This window comes from Pogona vitticeps, chromosome 9 (assembly GCF_051106095.1).
Source record: "Pogona vitticeps strain Pit_001003342236 chromosome 9, PviZW2.1, whole genome shotgun sequence".
Taxonomy (NCBI): domain Eukaryota; kingdom Metazoa; phylum Chordata; class Lepidosauria; order Squamata; family Agamidae; genus Pogona; species Pogona vitticeps.
In genome coordinates this window covers 23,117,916-23,137,041 of record NC_135791.1, presented here as the reverse complement: position 1 = coordinate 23,137,041, position 19,126 = coordinate 23,117,916, and the positions used below count along the sequence as shown (strand labels likewise).

Genomic DNA, 19,126 nt, shown 5'->3' with positions numbered 1-19,126 from the left:
GCACCTTCTTCTACGGTCAGTTTTTCCCTGGATGTTTTTAAGGTACAGTATTGGCCTTGGGGTGCTTTATTCTCATCACCTTCTCTTTTTGACAGCCCCCCCTTTGTTTCTTAGGTCTTAAATAATGCTGCTTTATCAGCTTATTTCAATACTTCTCCTTGACTTGCCCTGATATATTCGGCTAATAATAAGAATAATGTGCCGTAAGGTCAGTTCTGATTTATTGAGCCTCTTTCCAGGGTTTTCCAGATAAAGCAGTGGTTCCTGAAATTCTGAAAAGAGGCAAAAGTGGGCATTAAGCTCATCTTATGGCACGGCTAAAAAAAACAAACCCTACTTTTCTGTTTCAGATCCTACAAAGACCACCACAACTTCTTCTACAACGATTGCTACAACTTTTATAGTTACTACGAAGAATCCTGTAACCGTCAAAACTGAAAGTGTCCCTCTAAGCAGCTTTATCTGGATTATCACGTGCTTGGTCGTGATTGTGGCACTGCTTCTAACCGTAGCGTATTTTGTTTTCCGTGAGTAAGGCTTTGGAACTTGGGGGCTCCCGAATCCTGGGTTTCAGAGCCTGCCATGGGGCAAGGACAGTGGGGCTTCGCTATAGCAGGAAAAGCTGCCTGTTTCCTAATGGAAGCCTTGTCTGGCAGCTTTCGGTTAGCAGTTCAAAATGCTTTCTGAAAATTTATTCTTTATCTTGCGCCATAAAAATAAAATGCACCTTTTTATTCATATTCACATGCCATCATTTCCTACAAAGAGATGAAGGTGGCATTCATGGGGCAAAAGGGGGCTTCAGCCTGAATCATCTGAGCCCCTGCATCACACTGACTCTCTGCGAGTGTCTTTTAAATCACAAATTTGACTCCCGGCCTTCTCTCTGACTCAGATGTCCGTCGGCTGAAGAACATGATGACTTCTGCCCAGACTGCATCCTATGAGAATTTTCCTCCTTCCAAACAGGTAAGACTTTGTTTTTCGAAAGAACTGCTGGATAGCTCAATGGTTGAGGCATCTGGCTGAAGAACCAGAGGCTGGGAGTTTGATTCCCCCCACAGGGATTCGCTGGCAAGGGCTGGACATGATGATCCATTGGGCTCCTTCCAGCTCAGCAGTTCCAAGATTAAAGCATGTCCTTTCCAATTGCTGAGTAAAAATGCACTTTCACCATCCGTACGATATGTAGCATTTTAGAGGACATGAAACAGTGACAAGGTCCCTGCCCCAAAGACCTTACAGTCAGCATGCCAGGCACAGACCCTGGAGTTTACAGCTTGCTTAATACTCTCTCTGGCTTCTGCGTTTCAGCAGTTCCAGCTGCTACTCTACGGAAGGGATAAGCAGTCAGCAGATATTTTCATCTTTTTATTTTGTTTTATTTAGGGCAAACCAGAAAGCTCCAATGAGGCTAACAACATCTATCAGGTAAGTGGAATCCTGCCTTCCTTCCCACTTTGTGGGTTAGTGAGGAATCCCTTGTTGGCTTCAGCCTGAACTTTAAAGGACTACAACCTTAAAGGGGCCTTTTCATTCAAAGCCAGCAATTCGATATAAGGTAGAAGTCTAGGATCTGTGTTCCCCAGGATTTCCAGATTATAAGGAACAGGGATTATGTCTCTTTGGGAGCTGAGCTCAGAGAGAAAAAAAGGGGGGGGGGATCAGCAAATAAAGAGGTCTTCTTGGTGTCTGTAGACTAAGCAGCATCCTGCTCAATCTTCTCTGTTCAGCTCAATGACGGTCGAGGACTCCAGTCTTCCAAGGATGGTGAATTCATTCTAGATGTTAGTTCTAAGTCCATGAGTGTTAGACCCCATTAAGTCTAGTCTTTAAAGTCCAGGATTTACTACCACTCATGAGATCAGAGATGGCAGCCTCCACCATCTGCGGTGTCTGATCGGGTCAGTGGCTGCTGTCTAGAATGGGTCTCCTTTGGAAGGAGCCAAATTGTCATTCCCAGCATCCACCACCTTTCATTCCAGGCTGGGTGAGATCTAGGAGGTGTGTGAGTGGGCAACGGCGGGCAAGCTTCTGTCCCTAGATTTCCAATTCCTCCCTTCTTTAAGCTTAAAACTCTTCAGCTGTGTACTTTGAACCTTGTACACCAGCCTGACCAGGTAGGACACCCAAATAATAATAAAAATAGCAAACATAGCCCTTAGGGCTAAGGCACTTTCTTTAGGCACTCACACCCTTGCCCCCAAGAATCACACTTGGGTAATATATAGAATATTTATTTTAAAAGAGTAAAAAGTTGTAAAACAAAAGAAATACAAAAAGGTACAAATCGTACTTGTCAAATGCCAAGCATCTAAGTATTAAGTAAGCTCCTGTATGACTTTCCCATAAAATAATAAAATGATTAACTAACAGTTTTACTACATAATGACTAGGTTATTCTAATTTACCATGACTAAGTCTTCAACCCATCAATGAAGGCTGTAAACCTGTCATCCCGTTGTCTTCTCCAACTGATGCCCACACTTACCAACAACTTACTTAGCCCCCCCTTTCTACGTATAACTTAAATTAAAATCTCTGCTCCATGATGGAATCCAACCAACATACAATCCTTTGTCCACAACTCCACACCCAACTTGTAACCTTCCACAGCTCCCGTCTCTCGTTCCCAGGCTGGTACACCGTTAATAAGGAATCTTATGGTAATCAGTCCTGAGAGCTGGCCTTGGCTGTTCTTCACAGGTAAAAACAGTCTCCAGGTAAGGTGAAACACCTGCAACTCCCAGGAAACAAGCACTACAAAACCATGCCATGCAGTGCCTTGCCTAGATTTCACCCAAGGAGACCTACCAGCAGGCCAATTAAAAAAACATATTCCTATCCTACTCTTCCAAAATGCATCCTGATTCCTCAGTTAAAAAATATAGGTCTGAATGCAATGATCTGTCCCAGCTAGAGTGGAACCAATAAAACAATGACTAGAATTCAATTGAATACAGTGGACCCTCGACTTACAGACGGCTCAACTTACAGACTTTTCGAGTTACAGACTTCTCTGGCTGCAAAATTTAGATTCGACTTGCAGCCAGAGAATCGACTTACAGACCAGAAAAAAACCAAAATGGAAAAAAAATAGAATAAAAACCACTGGTTATGGGTTTAATCAGTTTTCAATGCATTGTAGGTCAATGGAGATTCGACTTACAGACTTTTCGACTTGCAGCCACCATTCCAATACGGATTAATTCCTTAAGTAGAGGGTCCACTGTAGTTGAATTGGTGCTACCAGCATGGTGCAACTCTGAGTAGTGACAGCCACTAACTAAGAAGTTCTTGACTGAATTCTTAGTCAGAGGCCAAGTCACACAACAGGCGTGCAGCTAGGAGTTCAACCAGGGACTTACTCATTTTCCAGTATTCACCACTCCAGGTGACACCAGAGTATTAATGCCAGAATAAATATTCCACTGGATTCTAGCCAATGGGGATTTGGTGAATGAACACTTAGGGAAGTTTTATTCCTTCAGTGACTCTACTCTGTTCAGAACTAATAAGTGGATTTGGGCTACAGTACCCATTATATGTGCATGGTGACAAGGAAAACAAATAGAAAGCAGAATAGCTTGGATTTGACAGTATGCCCACCTCGTGTGTCTCCATTTTCCACTCCAGTCTCTCCAACTTGAGCACCACGGTGAATACGATCAGCTGAGCTGGAAACAGAGCAATCCACAGGCTACGGGTCTGAGATATTAAGGCCAAGAACGTAAAGGAAGTCCACCATGAAATTCGATGATGTGTTCATTAAAAGAATCTGGGAGCAGGAGAACTGTCCTCCAAGATGCTACGTGGAACAGAGATGTTACAGAGGCAGATGGAGCTGTGGTTCGTTCCACTATAAAGCAACTTCTCTGCTTGCAACAGTAGTGAAAGCATCTGAGAAACTGTTCTTCACAATATTTTGATTTGTTTAAGTAGCTGAAATCCAGTAGTAAATCACAACTGGAATCCGTTGTGAATTAGTGGAATTTACAGCAGCGTTGACTCACCAAATCCTCAGTGATTCAATGGGCCTTCTCCAGTGGAAACTTAGACCTGGATTTCAGTTATTGTGCCTTAATACTATAACTTTTTGTCTGTTTTTATCTAGACTCTTTGCCATTTTTGGTCATGTAAGGACACACTTTGTTCTGCATTAACTTCCTGTTGCTGAAACTAAGGAAGAATGTCTTGTGTTTACATCGCTACGAACCCACCATCTGATACAATCAGAAAGCCTCTGGTGATTTCATCACCTTTCCGCTTCCATGCGAAAGATAACTAAAATTGTGTTGAGATGCATTGTGCAAGCCTAACGACATGACAAATTGCCTCAAGTTAACAAATCACCTTGGACAGTATCCTGCAACTCAGAATGTGATAGATAAGGTCTATGTTGATTTGTTAACTAGAGGCACTTTGCTTCCAAAGATTACAGTTTGTGTCTCACTAGCATAGCTATGCAACAGGATTTTTGCCAAAGTCAAACGCTTGCGACCTGAGATCAGCACACAGGTGCGTCGGTCGGATGCAAAAGCAACAGTTACAGTGTGCAAGGAAATACCCAAAGCTATTGCTGTAGAAGCTGGATAGCTCAGTGGTATCTTGTTGCAGCACCAGAGGTTGTGAGTTCGATTCCTCATTGTGCCTTGAGGGAGAGAATTCAGACTGTGTATCCTTGGGCAAGCTGCACCAGAGAAAAGCAATGGTAAACATGAGCATTCTCTACCTAGAAAACCCTAGGAAGGATCAACATAACTCAGAATTGCCCTGATGACACACACTTGTTATTATTATCACCACTGTAGAATACTGGTTTCCAACTTTGGCTCCCCAGATGTTCTTAGACTAAAACTCCCAGAAGCCTTCACCACTAACTGCGGCTGGCCAGGATTTCTGGGAGCTGTAGTCCACGTTGTAGCATCTGGGGACCCATGGTTGAGAAGCACTGCTGTAGAACATGTCCCAGGACACAGAAAAGACTGCTTTGTGGAGATGGGTAAGTTTGCTGTCTCCCAAATGGCCGCCAGAGGGCCTTATGATCCCCAGTAAAGCTGACAAACTGGTTCTTGGAAAGCAACATCAGGATGTCAACACTTACAGCAATGGTCCCCAACCTTGGGCCTCCAGATGTTATTGGACTACAACTCCCAGAAACCTTCACCACCACCTCTGCTGGCCAGGATTTCTGGGAGCTGAAGTCCAAGAACATCTGGAGGCCCAAGGTTGGGGACCACTGACTTACAGGATGCTTCCCAATGGATTGGCCTGGTTTACCTCTTACCTCTTTCCTCTTAATGGCGTGTGCATGGAGGAGAGCGTCATCTGGACCTCCAAATCAAATTCTGCATTTAAGACAGTGAGCGTGTCCCACTTTCTGGGTTTGATGGGGCCATGTTCTATATAAGAGTACTGCAAATGCAATGAGTTTTGCAAAAATGTGATTTTTCTCCCCAAATGACAAAATAACAACAGCGATGGGAACAACACACAACTAGATGCTACAAAACTGTACACCCCTGAGTTACTTCTACCAACACCTGGGCTAGAGCAGAAGTTGTGTGTAGGAAAAAGGAAGTATACAGTTGTCTTTTTGAAACAAAACAGGCAAAGTTCCAGATGTGTTTATCACCCAAGGTAGGAGATTCACAACACAAAGAATACAGTTCCGGCTGTACAGTCTTCAAACCCCTGAACTAAAACACAAATTGAGATACAAATGTCTAAGATCATTCCAAGGATTCACACTTCCGGCGCCTTTCCTGTCTGCATCCACCAAGAGACAAGTGGAAAAGCTCTCCTAAAAAGGGGTGATGCTCCCCAGAGAGCATGATGGAAAAGAAATTTTGAAGGAAACTATGGTGGTAGCAATGGAGAGTTTATAGACTGATAATGGGGGTTACATCACGCCAGACCACTTCCTTGTCCAGATCACAAGCTGCCTTTAGTGGCAGTCATGGTGGGGAAAATATCTCTTGGAAACAAAGGACTAGAAACTGGACCTTCTCGGCAGTAGCCCCACAATTGTGGGATGCCCTCCTGCCCGAAATTCGCCTGGTACCCTCGCTGGGAACGTTCAAGAAATTATTAAAAACATTCCTTTTCGGAAAGGCCTTCCCGGACTCTATCGGAATTCAATCCCTCCATATTTTTTTCTTTTCCTTAATGTTCACTGATATTATTTTCATCTGTTTAATTCTGTGCTGATTAATTGATACTTTGTCTTGTTATCGTACTGTTTTGTTTCATACCATGTTCTATTATGCTATGTGAACTGCTCAGAATGGCCTGGGTCACCAGATGGGCGGTACAGAAATCAAATAAATAAATAAAAATAAAAATAAAATCTCTGCCATCAAGGTTTCTTGGTCTGATTACGTCCCCCAAACCCGGTTCCTCAGTCTCCGTAGAGGGGCCAGAAACAAAAGCAGTCTGGATGCACTGAGTTAACTGCATTTGCAATTAACTTTCTCTCTGATATAATTCATAGTAAAAATGTCCCCTTGTGAAACCCGAAAAGCAACAGCAATTTCCTGAGCCATCCCAAGGTGGCATCATCATCCTACATATATCAAGGCAAGCTTGGGTTGCCTTCAAATCATAGGAAGATCCTGCATGCTTCAAACCTGTGGCTAAGTAATTCATCAATGGGATGTATTACCCAATAACTGGGATCAGTCTGTTTACTTTATGCCATCTGGACAGATCTTAATCTTTGGCAAGGATTAAATCCAGTACCTGTTCTCAGGAGAACGCTCTAACTGTGAGCCACAGAAAGTGTAAAATAAACAAACAAACAAAAAACCCAAACCCACAAACAAACAAACTCATAAAACAGCAGAAACAAAAAAGAGGACCACAGAGGATGTGCAGAGTGCATTTCCTCATTTGTAGCCTGCCAACTGCTCAAAAATCTTAATTCCCTTTTTTCATTCCCCCCGTCTTCCTTCACCTACTGCTTCCTACATGGTTTGGAATACAACTCCCATCGCTCCCAGCAGCATGATGCCAAGGATGATGGGGGCTGAAGTGCAAGGCAGTGGGAGAATACCAGATTGGTACAGCTGCTCTGTCAAAAGAATGCCAGATGCCATTTCAGACAGAGGTTGAAGGCTCTGCAGTCCTTCTAAAGAAGGCTGGCCCTTATCCTAAGGCAGAGTGAGATGATGCTGGCCTCGGGCAGTTGATTTGACGGGTCATGAAAGGCAATCGTTTCTTTAGATTTTGGTGTAGATATGAAGGTGGAGTGTTCGCTTGTTGCCACCAAAACAACAGGCTTGCCAAACAACTTACTTATTTATTTAAAATATTTTAACTCTGCTTTTTGTCCTTGAAAAGGGCCCAAGGTGGGCGTACATCATTAAAGGTATACCTGTGAAGATTCTCAGTCATCCAGGTGAGGTTATCTGGAAGTTGAGTCATGGCGACTGGACTCCTTTCATAATAGACTGAAAAATTTCGCTACTAGTCCAACTACTGAAGAAGCTACTTGGACGCGCAGCGAAACATTTTTCAACTTCATAAGAAAAAAGTCCCGTTGGCATGTCTCAACCTCCAGTTCACTTAAAGATCTTCACCCGTTTGTAGAAGGAAACGGATTGTGCCCAAATTAAGTGTGTAAAACTTCAAGCCTCTTGGTTGTTTCGCAGTATTTTTGGTCGCAGGGAAGGCCACTTGAGAGATTCTGCCAAATGGGGCTTTGAGGGCGCTGAGAGGCTATTTGGTGCCTTGCCTCAGGCATCAAAATGTCTTGGTCGTCTCTCCTGGGTCTGGGCCAGAAAACATTTCAATAACTATGTGCCAGGATTCAGGAATGCCTGCCTTTTAGGAAACAGGGATCAGCTGAGTTTCGCTCAAGCACCCAGACCTCCCGGGTGGCCCAGAGTATACATTCCTCTAGGATCCAATCCTGTGTCTCTCGTTCCCACGACCAGATCTCACCCACCCACCGCCCCTTTCCCACGTTCACTTCCATCTCTTTCTCAGCCAATGGGGTTCTGGAGCCAGGCCCCGCAGGACTGAAGCCAGGGCACTTTTGGAGCGGCAACGAGTATGCCATCATCCACCGCCCTCCCCTTTCCTTCGGACCTTAACCACGGTCCTCAGAAATGGGGTTGTCCAAGAACAGTATCTGCTGTTCCGCGTTGCCCCTGTTAACAACCCGAAGCGTTCGAGGCGGGTTCGCAATGCAGAGGCGTTAGCTTTACAAAAGCCCTGCTCCTCGAGTGTTTATTGGGCCGGATCCAGCTGCCTGCTGATGGGGCGGCTATGGGTTCTGCTACGGGGAGCGCGTAACGCCCTTAACGCCCCACAGCTGGCTCCGGCTTGGGATCCTAAGGAAAGGGGAAGCCTCTTCTCCCGTGCGCTCCGGCAAGGCGTGGCCGCGCTCCGCCTTCGCCTCCTTCCCGGCGGGGCTCCTTTTCTTCTCACCCGGCGGCAGCCCCGCCTCGGCGCAACCTGGGTGCGAGAGCCCCGCGGCGGCGCAAGGCACCCGGGCATCCGCTGCTTTCCCACGATCGAGCGACCGTTCCGGGAAGGCCGGCCTCCGAGGGCGGGCCGGGACGAGGGCAGGGTCCCGCCGGCTAAATCCCCACCCCCGGCTTCAGGGAGGCGCAGAGGAGCGCCCGAGGCAGGCGGCAACCGAGGAGGAACCCAGGCGTCCGGGTGGCGCACAGCCCGGCCGAGCGGAGCGCAAAGATGGGGGGGCCCGGGTGGCAGATCCCCTGGCAGGCCACGCTGCTGGCAGGTGAGTTTGGGGGGGGAGAGGCTGGATCGGGAAGTGGGGGCGATCCCAGTGGGTGCGGTCGGAAAGTGAAAGTTCCCTTGCTTGCCAGAAGTGGGGCAATGAAAGTGCTCCTGGCCCCCCTTTCTGGCCCCACCGACTGGCTTCGGAGGTCGCCCCTTGGAAACTTCGCACCTGGTGTCGGCGAAACAAGAATTCGCCACGGAATCTTGCGGTTCCTCCAGAGCAAACCCCTGCATTACTTGGCGTCAGCTTCCAAATCCTACCGGTGCCCCTGTGGTCTACAAGAGAAAGAGGACCGCTTAAAACTTGTCCAAATATTTTCGTTTTTTTCAGCAGTGCCTTGTCACCGCCCAGCTGAGTCTGCTCTCTCGGAATGTAATCATTTACCCTAGAAGGGGATCTAGTCCAGGAACCTTCCCCGTGAAATACATTTGTTCCTCTTAAAGATGCTACGCAATACTTTGACTTTAATACGTTTGGCTTCTTCGTAAAGACTCTTGAACGGTTTCTGTTATCTTTTGAGAACACTCAAGTTTTTACTTTGTTAGGGACATTGAGAGTGTTAAGGTTGCCTCCTGCATAGAATAACCTGAGTAAAACATATGCCATCAAGTCAATTATGACTTATGGCGACTCTTTTAATGACTTTCCAGGTAGAAAATACTGTACTCAGAAGTGGTTTCCCATTCCCTTCTTCTAGGGGTGTCTTGGGACTGTGCAGCTTGCCCAAGGCTACCCAAGCTGGCTTTACTTGTTGGTGGCCCAGTGGGGAATCAAACATCCTATACCACTTGTGCTGTGTCTCTTATGAAGATGGAAATACATCTACATATGTATTCTACATAGAGACATGAAGATTTGTGCTTTGGGACTATGAGAAAGCCCAAATCTCATACTTCTACCTCTGAAAACTCATGGGGCAACATCAGGTCTTCCACTCCCTCTTGGTCTGCTCTACCTCACTGGGTTGTTTTGAAGATAAAACAGGGAGAGGGAGGGGAAGGAGAGCCGTGTCTGCCACCTTGATCTTGTTGGTGAAAAAACCAATAGTCCTTTGACTAGTCGTACAATGAGAACACTCTCCCCAAAGCTGTTGTCCAGCTTTTCCCTTCCTGGAGGCTGATTTCAAATTAGATCTGGCCACAGGTGGCTCTCCTCTCTCATGTCCACCTTGGCCCTCAGGTGAAAGCTGGAGCAGTGAGGAATCCTCACTTGTTGGGAGGCAGAGATTATAGCTGTAGAGGTCACCCACATGCAGGGAGCTTGTCAATCCAGGTGGGGCAGAGACCCAGGGGACAATTGCAGGGACAAGAAAACAGGAAGGAAGGATGGGCACACTTGTTCCCCCCAGTGATGGAACTATGGGTTCCTCCTCAGCAGCAGGAGTCAACTGAATGTGACGGATCTACCCAAGCGCTTTGTCCCTGGGTTGTGGGCCTTCTCACAAACGGTTCACAGTGCGCAGAGGTGCCCATCTGGAATCTCTCTCCTGCTGGCTTTCAGCCTCCCTGTTTCTCTACGAGAGGATCGGGGACATGTTTTGCCCAGTTGTGCACAACGACCCAGCAGGGGTTTGGCCTGTTTTGGATTGCTTAAGTCTTACCTTTTGAGAACTTGCTGCAGCACCAAGCAGAAGGGTGTTCGACATTCAGTGTTATGCACAGGACTCTAGTTCAAATGCAGAATTATTGTGCACCTTGTTGATTCACATGTTTGCCTACTTTTGCCCAACAACCCAGCATGAGTTGCCATCTTTGGGGCTGCTTGAAGCATTGTCTTGAGTACTGTCTGCAGCAGAAGGGTGTTTATTTATTTATTTATTTATTTATTTATTTATTTATTTATTTATTTATTTATTTATTTATTTATTTATTTATTTATTTATTTATTAGATTTTTATCCCGCCCTTCTAGACAATGTCTACTCAGGGCGGCTTAGAATAAAATAATTCATAAAACAGTTAAAACAACAATTAAATTGACAATTAAGTATTAATCAAGATGGGAAAATATAAACCAAAAACTAAGTAAGAAATAAAAGTCAAGTATTGACAGGAGGCAAGGCCTGCCTAAAGAACCAAGTCTTCTATATGAACTGGCATACATGTTATTCTGTGTCAAATGGACGGGCAATAATAACAATAACAACGATGATGATGTCTCTAGCATCTGTTTCTGGCCACCTACGGGGTACCTGACAGCCATTCTGGCAGTACAGATGGTGGTAATACTTGTTAGTTTGTTGCTTAGACCTGGTGTTTAGCCTCAAGTGTCTCTGTCTCTGTCTCTCTCTCTCTCTGCTCCAATTTGTCACAATTGTATTCTCTCTCTCTCTCTCCATCCTGCAGCCTCCATCCTGAGTTCGTGCTTCCTGTTGAGTCAAGGCCAGGTTGGAACTATACCGGTCACAGTTGACCCACCAATGCCAAGAGAAGGAGAGACTGTCACATTGAAACCAGGAAGCGTCCCAGAAAATTCTCTTAGCTGCCGTTGGTACCGAGGGGCAGCTGCTGAGGCTAACATTATCATTACCTTTTTTATTTTGCCAAGTCCTGGGGGGGATACAAAGGGACCTAAATACACTGGGCAGGAGACGGTGGACTCCAGCTGCTCTCTTCAGATCACAGACTTAAAGTCAAATTACACTGGAACCTATAGAGTGTCCATTGATGGCATTGGGATTTCTGAAACTGGGAGTGCAAACGTCACGGTCATAGGTATGTTCAACTTCTTCATTAGCCAAACTGACTTCTTTGGGTGCCCACACCAGTCTCTTTAGGGAGAGAGCACTTCTTACAGACACCTAATGTCATCCTAAGGAAATCCCCCTCCCCCATTAAATGAGTTCCACAAAAGACCCCATTTTCTTGACATACCTGAATGGGTCTCTCATAAATCAATAGTTCCCATTTAGCTCCCAACATTTTCTATTGCCTTTTTTCCCCCATCTCTCCAAAGTGGAAGTAAAACTGACCTGTTATGCATTAGTTACCCCTTAACACCCATCAACCACCTGCCACTCTCTCCCATCAGGATGGTGAAAAAGAGGTGGAAATGTCCCCCCCCCCCCGGTAGATTTTGTGTGAATTCATTTACAGGTGAAAATGGGGATTCTGGTTCTCAATGGTCATTTATATGACAAAACCAGGTGGCGGTTTCAGGTTGTTTGCTCTGGAGTAAAATAATTTGGTGGGACTGAGTTGTCTGGTTGCTGTGCCAGCATTCTGATATTGGTGCCCGTTCATCTCGTGCTGTTTTAATCTCCACATTTCTCTTGCTCAAAAAATACACAGATTGTGTCTGGCATAGTTGAATCTAATTTGTTGGGGATTCTTTGCATTTATGTCATTAAATCACTATATGGCCTTAATAGCCATGGAATTCCAGATGTATAGTTTAAAAATAAAAAGTTCCCAAGCTCTTTGTGTGTCTGTGGGCCACCAAAACCTTTTGCAAGAAGCAGGAGTGATTAGCTGGGCACCAATAAGGCTTCTGGAGACGGCTGGATCTGACCCATGGCCTTCTCCTATGCAAGTGTCATGGCCATGATTAGCAGCCATTCCTCTCACTGGATACAATACAGAAGCTGGCAGATTGCACCTGAGCTTAATTACTCAAACACTGGGCTTCAATTTGGATTTCCCATTTTAACAAGAAGACAGTCGTTTTCCCCTGAAGGCAGATATTGTACATCCAAAATTATGGAAACATATTGATATTATTTGATTTTTGGCTTAGCAGAGATGTATTGCTGAGTGACAACTGAAGACAACTAAAGAGTTCTATGCTTGGAGTTACAGCATAGAGCCTTGTGATGCACTTCTTTAAAATTATTGTACTCCGCTCGCCTGCTGTGTTTTTGATACTTTGAGTTTTGTTTTGGCCTTGCTACCACATTTTCATGAGGAGTGCTCACTGGCATCTGCAATTTCAAAGATCTTTATATTTGGGAGTGAGATTTTGTGCAATGTGTGACAAACTTTCAGTTCAATTCCTTTATTACAATCAACAGATCAGATAATGTGTGATGAGCAACTTGTTTGACATTTCCTAAAATTCCAAAGCCTTTTTTTCTGAAGGAGAAACAGACATTTTAGCCAGAATTGAAATATCTGCAATGTTTATGTTCATGTGAAACCTCAAAATATTTTACTGCTTTAGCAACATAAGAAGCTTCATTCTTAACATCCATTTAGAAAATTAAGACTTCATCTTTCCTATATTGATGAAATTTATGAAATAGTAAAGAGTAAGCTCAGCACATGTAGCTTAGTTTTGCCATTAAAGAAGCAGAGGAAAAAATGGAAATAGTAAACACCAATTTTGTAATAAACAAAATAAGGTGTGTTTTGTTTGAAAAGAAACAATCTCACTTTTCCTGTGACTGTGTTAAATTCAAACAAGCACGATCAGACAAAAGTGTGCAGCAGTATATAAGCAATGAAGCCCTTCTGTGTTCTCCTCTCATGGAGGTGACAAAAATTACTAGATGCAGAATTATTTGTTAATTTCAAGAGTTAGATGTGTTTAAGCTATATATTCTCTAACTCTGAATATTGTGTGACATACATATCTTCATTCTTCACCGTTCCTGGCCCATTCAATTAAACCCTTCCTCAAAAATATTTTACTTTTTCCAAAAGAGAAAATATTTTACTGGATTATCTCTTGTTTTTCATGTTTCAAAAAAAAAATCCTGTATTCTACTGAAAAATGGCAAAGTGATTCCTGGGAATAATTTTAAAAAATACTGGATTTCCCCCCCCACCAGCCACCATATTTCTCATAGCATCTTAATTTGGGTTTCCAGACATTGGTAGAAAAGGTACACTGTGAACCAAAACAGAATAAGTGTTTGTGGAAGACTTGATTTCCTCCCTCTGGTTTTATTACTGAATACCTGATTTCTGATAGCCCAATGTGTTAACTGAGTTGCTAAAAAGCAGGGGCTTTGAGGTGGTGCATGTTAGTTCGAAAACTTTTATCAGTTGCACTTGCTCACACAACCCCTCGTTTATGTTCCTGTTGTTAAATACTGTGCATGCCTGAACTGACCAAAATATTCTTTTGTGGGGTACTGTATATTGCTTAGATTGTTTCGTGGAAGTGACTGTCTTCTGCTTGTTAACTACATTTCTGAACTGCTTTTTACCACAACGTGACACGGTGGTTGTGCAGAACTCCATCAGATGTTCACAGGTTCTGGAGTTCCTGCATTGATGAGCAGGAGGTTGAAAAGAGATGTGTACAAGACATTTTCCCCCTGTGTTTCATGCTCCTGCCGATCTCTGGCAGGGCAAAATCAATGGTCCTGTCTTCCTCTCTGTTGGTAATGCATTGATTTCAGATGAATAATAAGATTACGGCCTAGGACTGATGGGAGCAAAGGAGCGGCAGAGGATTTAAGTGATATTCTAGCTTCAGATTTAGGAAGTTGCAATCAATGGTGTAGTTCTAAATTTTTTTGCATTTAGATTGATGATTGCTCTTCCTGCCTCAAATATGACTGTATCTTGTGTCATTTCTGGGTTTGTGGTCCTCTGAAGTGTACTTTTGATGTATATCATGCTCTAGATATAATCTGTTGTCCCAAAAAGGTCTGTTGGTTGTAGGCGTAGCTGCCTCCTTCTTTTTAGGCCTCTTTCATGCACGTAGGATCTTTACCCGTACATTGCCCGACAATAACGTTTTGTCTTTTCCTCCTGTAGAGGAACTGTTCACGCCCTTCGTGTCTGTCTCCCCAAGCCCTTTCCCCAGGGAGCTTATTGACCATGTTGAACTAACCTGTAACACCGTCAACTCTGAACTTGCAATAGTCAGCTGGTTATGGGATGGAGAGCCTCTTGGGAGTAGCTCCCATATCCAGCTGTCGGACAATAACCGGGTTCTTACCATCAAGCCGGTATTCCGCAATGATACTGGGGAGTATCAGTGTGAAGTGTCTTATCTGTCCAGCAATGAAACGAGTGACAAAATATTCATTCCCGTCATCTGTGAGTATATGATTCTCACCACCGTCCTGTTCACCTGTCTAATTCTTGTTTTCTACTCTGTCCTGGTCTGTCCTGTGTCATTTGTACCTGTTTCCAGGCACTTCAGCCTAAAAAGCCTTATTCTTTCCAATTCTTTGGAGCTCTCTGTGCTGAATCTAGGGACATACATTACGCCTAGGCCTTGAAAAGTTACTTTAAAAGTAATTAGTTACAATTAAATTTCAGAGGTCCAAGGAAGTAGCTAGTTGCCATTATAGTTACAGTTTTTAAAAGTAGCTTCTTACTTTCCTGGTGATCTAAAGTAACTAAAATAGATACTTTTTGTTACTTTGGGGGGAAAAGAAGTCCAAATGCTGCAATCCACTGACTTGTGATATGAACACATATTCTTCCTGACCACTTTGTTTCCTCAGCAGTCGCAAGACAGCAAAAGATCAGGATGAGTCAGGGCTTGAACCAATCTCTTCCACAGCCTTATAAATATACTCGTGATTAAAAAGATATGACTACAATTACTTGTAATGTAACTTAGTTATACCATTGCTGTTATGAACAGTAACTAATTTAAGTAACTCATTCCTTGTTATAAGTTACTTTTAAGTTCCAGCGATACCTAGTTAGAGAGTCAGAAGATGGAGAGAAGAGTCTTCTTAAGTTGGAGGGTGAGCTGCTCCTTTAGGGCTTCTCATATGAATATGCACCACTTAGTTCAGAAGTGCATGGCTGATCCCCCCCCCATTGCACCTCTCTAGTGGAGCCCGTCTGTCCGCAACCGTCTATTTGTCTATCTGTGCAGCCCCTGCAGAAGAACATCCGGATTGCTCTTTGCCTTCCTGCCATGCAAATACAGATCCGTTTGATGATGAAGTAAAATAACATCCTTTAGCAGGATTGATCATCCTGGCTAAAGTACTGTATCCTGTTGTTGCAGCCAACGCCCAGGCTGTAGTCCAGAGCAATGTGTCCTTTGGGCCCTTCGGAAGATTGGCATGCAACTCCAAAAATAGTTTTCCATTAGGCATGCTGCACAGGGCTGAGGGGAAGTTTAAGAAAAAACAGAGAGAGAAGCAAATGTTTCATAGTCCTAATTTGTGGGAGTTTATCTTTGCTGATGGGTAACATTGTTTATAGTGTTACTAATGCAAGGAGCCTCCGGTTCCTTCCTTGAAAACATTTCCGGCCCCCCTCCGATTCAACTGGTCACCTACTGGGAGGCAAAGTAAATTGACTTATATTAGGTCAAATTGCTTGTCTGTGTAGCTCAGTGTTGTGAAATCTCACTGGTCAGTGACAGATAGTGGTGACACCATCTCGAGGGCACTACGGGGCCACTCGGACTTTTAATCTGCGCTGTCCGTGGTGCTGAACTGATTTGAAAGCTAGGCGTCAGAACTTTGGGCCACACCTATTAAGTGCAGACTAAAACCCACAGTGGATTCACAGCTTCCTCGAAACTGGAATCTCTAGTCACCCCTGTCACTAGTAACAGTATTTTAGGGTTGGAGGTAGAATCCTGCTTCTTGCTAGAATGGAACTACCCCTTGAATGCAAAAGCACATGTTCTACTGAGAAACGGTGGCCCATACTTGGGATTAATCCAGGCGAGTAATACTTGTCTGACACTCTATCCACTACACTACTCTTCAGCTCATTTTGACTTTGCCTTAATTTTAAAAGCTTATTTTAACTAGCTGGCTGGATAGCTCAGTGGTTGCCTATCTAGTTGGGAGTTTGATTCCCCACAGTGCCTCCTGGGAGAAGAGCCAGCCTGTTTAGCCTTGGGCAAGCTGCACAGTCCCAAGATGGCCCCAGAAAAGGGGAACAGTAAAGCAAGTCTGTGAATTCTGTAAGAAACCCTGGAAAAGGTTGCCATGAGTCAAAATTGACTTGGCAGCACACCATCCATCCATCCATCCATCCATCCATCCATCCATCCATCCATCCATCCATCCATCCATCCATCCATCCATCCATCCATCCATCCATCCATCCATCCATCCATCCATCCATCCATCCATCCATCCATCCATCCATCCATCCATCCATCCATCCATCCATCCATCCATCCATCCATCCAGTACATAATTTTAAATTAAAATGTGACCTTTCCAGGTAAATCATTTGTATCCTATTTCCCTCAGAAAATTAGGAAAGATGGGGTTAAATATCTCCTCAGAAGATGCTGACAATATAACTGTCCATGGCCAGACCAAGAAGTCGGAAGGAGAATTAAATTGCTCCTATTTCCTGTAATTTAAAACCCTTTTGAAACGTCTTTTCCCACTCCCTTCTTCTCAGTTCAGGTTGACTCCAGGCCCCAAAACAGTCTCAGAACAAGATGGCTTTAGCACGTTTTTTGGGGAGAAGTGGCAAGACCTAGAGGGACTTGTCTCGCTGGGCTTACAAAAATAATGTGAAATCTGAGGGGGGTGGGTGGAAAGAGCTTAGGTGTAGTGTTGTGCCAGGGCAAAGCTTGAGCAGGAGTTTCTGTTAGCAGTTCTGTTTTTCCTCTTCCTCCTCCATTTCTCATTAACTCAGCAACTGTTTTGCTTGCCAGCATCACGCATGGGTTGCCGTCACTGCGAACTGTTGTTCCCTTGGTGAAAGGGCAGCCGGCATGAAGCGAGATGGCGGGCGTTTGTAACTGCAGGTCTGCTCTGGTAAAAGCTGGCGAGGCACAGTTGACTTCCTCAAGAGTATGGCAGGGCTGGAAGTTTAGCTGAGATTGATCAGGAAGCTATGGATCCTTGCAGGTCTAAAATGATTCCCCAGACATCTAAACACTCCACTCCCCATGTGTGACTTTTGAGAAGCCTTCGTGCTAGGCTTCCTCTCCTTTAGCATTATCCCGCTTCTTTTTGGAATTATAATTCAAGATTCATAAATAAATCATAATTCAAAATTCCAAATAACCACCAAAAATAGTACTTTAAAAAAAGCCAGGATGTCCAACTTGAAAATTAAAGTGTTCAACCTGATTTAAAATTTGGGGTAATCTCATACTCCTTTGAATTTCCTCACACCCCTCCTCTCTTTATGAATCATTGATCTACCACACAGTAGCTATACAGTCACTCTTTCACCCTGGCAAAAAACTCTAATCTCTGACAGTTTCCACTTTAATTTTTTGGAAAATGGATGCACAGATAATCTGGGCCACACCCCTCTTTTACTTTGCCAATTGCATGGGGAAATCATTTTGTAGCTATGAAGCGAAATGAGAGAGACATTAAAGGCCTAATTGTGGCCATAGTATAGTCTTGGTACCTGATCTCACCATTATAATTATTTTAATCATTCAATACAGAGCTGGAAAAACAGGTCTGTGGTGCCTAACAGTCATTATAGCTCTTTGTTACCCAAAGAGCAAATTCAATTTTACTGACTGTGACGTGCAAAGTAAGATTATTGTCCCTCATATTTCCAAAAGAGGAAATTCTCTATTTGTTTTCTGGGAAGGTATATTAGATGCTTCTCTTTATAGGTTTTAGCAGCTTTCCCATGACCGTTGAAAACAGACACATACAGAGAGAGAGAGAGAGAGAGAGAGGACTGATTTCAAATTTATCCTTTAAAAAAGACCCACAAAAATCTGGGTGAGCCTATTTTTAAAGCAAGGTGGTCTGGTCCTGCAGGTTTACTTTCAGAAAAGTTAGAATGAACCCTGCCCCTTCTTGTGTTTCTGTTGGTCACACTCCTGCGCTGTAAATAATCCACAGAAATTATACACGTGGCCAGAATATCCCAGTCTATTTGCTAATAATGCAGCAACAGAATTTGGAAGGATCTAGATGAATTAAAGAAGACAGGAACCCTGCGGTTCCCTGAGATCTTTAGGACAAAATAATCTCATCAGGGCCACTTCTTTATTTAATACAGTATCAGGGAACAGAATGAAAGTTTCAGTCAGAAAGACGGTTCTTCACAACCATCTTTTTGCTGTGTGCTGTCTTGTTTAATCTTCTTATACGTGAGCCACCTTGGGAGATCAACTAAATAATTGAAAGGAAGACAGAAATCAAATCAAATAAAACCACCCTTCCACCCCAATAGTACAAAAATACCGGAGAACCAAAATTAAGGTTTGCTAAGGGCAACCAAGTTTACCCAGTGTAGTGTGGAGGATAGAGTGATGGGCTAGGACTCTGGAAAACAAACTCACTGAAGGAGTGAATACCACTCCTTAAATACCGTTGTTGTTGTTTAGTCGTTAAGTCCTGTCTGACTCTTTGTGACCCCATGGACCAGAGCACGCCAGGCCCTCCTGTCTTCCACTGCCTCCCGGAGTTGGGTCCAATTCATGTTGGTCACTTCGATGACCCTGTCCAACCATGGACAGTGGTTAAACACCATACTTCTCTTGAAAGTCCTGTCAGGGTTGTTAT

General features: G+C 44.0%; 1 protein-coding gene across 1 annotated transcript in view; it reads left to right on the top strand.

Annotated features, from left to right (window-relative positions):
- LOC110086761 (hemicentin-1) overlaps positions 1-19,126 on the top strand; it is a 57,870-nt gene that overhangs the window by 3,533 nt on the left and 35,211 nt on the right. The window contains exons 3-8 of the mRNA XM_078379985.1: positions 351-527; positions 896-969; positions 1,390-1,431; positions 3,637-3,716; positions 8,318-8,749; positions 14,323-14,741. Of these exons, the coding sequence (XP_078236111.1) occupies positions 351-527; positions 896-969; positions 1,390-1,431; positions 3,637-3,716; positions 8,318-8,749; positions 14,323-14,741 (1,224 nt within the window). The remainder of the gene's footprint in view (positions 1-350; positions 528-895; positions 970-1,389; positions 1,432-3,636; positions 3,717-8,317; positions 8,750-14,322; positions 14,742-19,126) is intronic.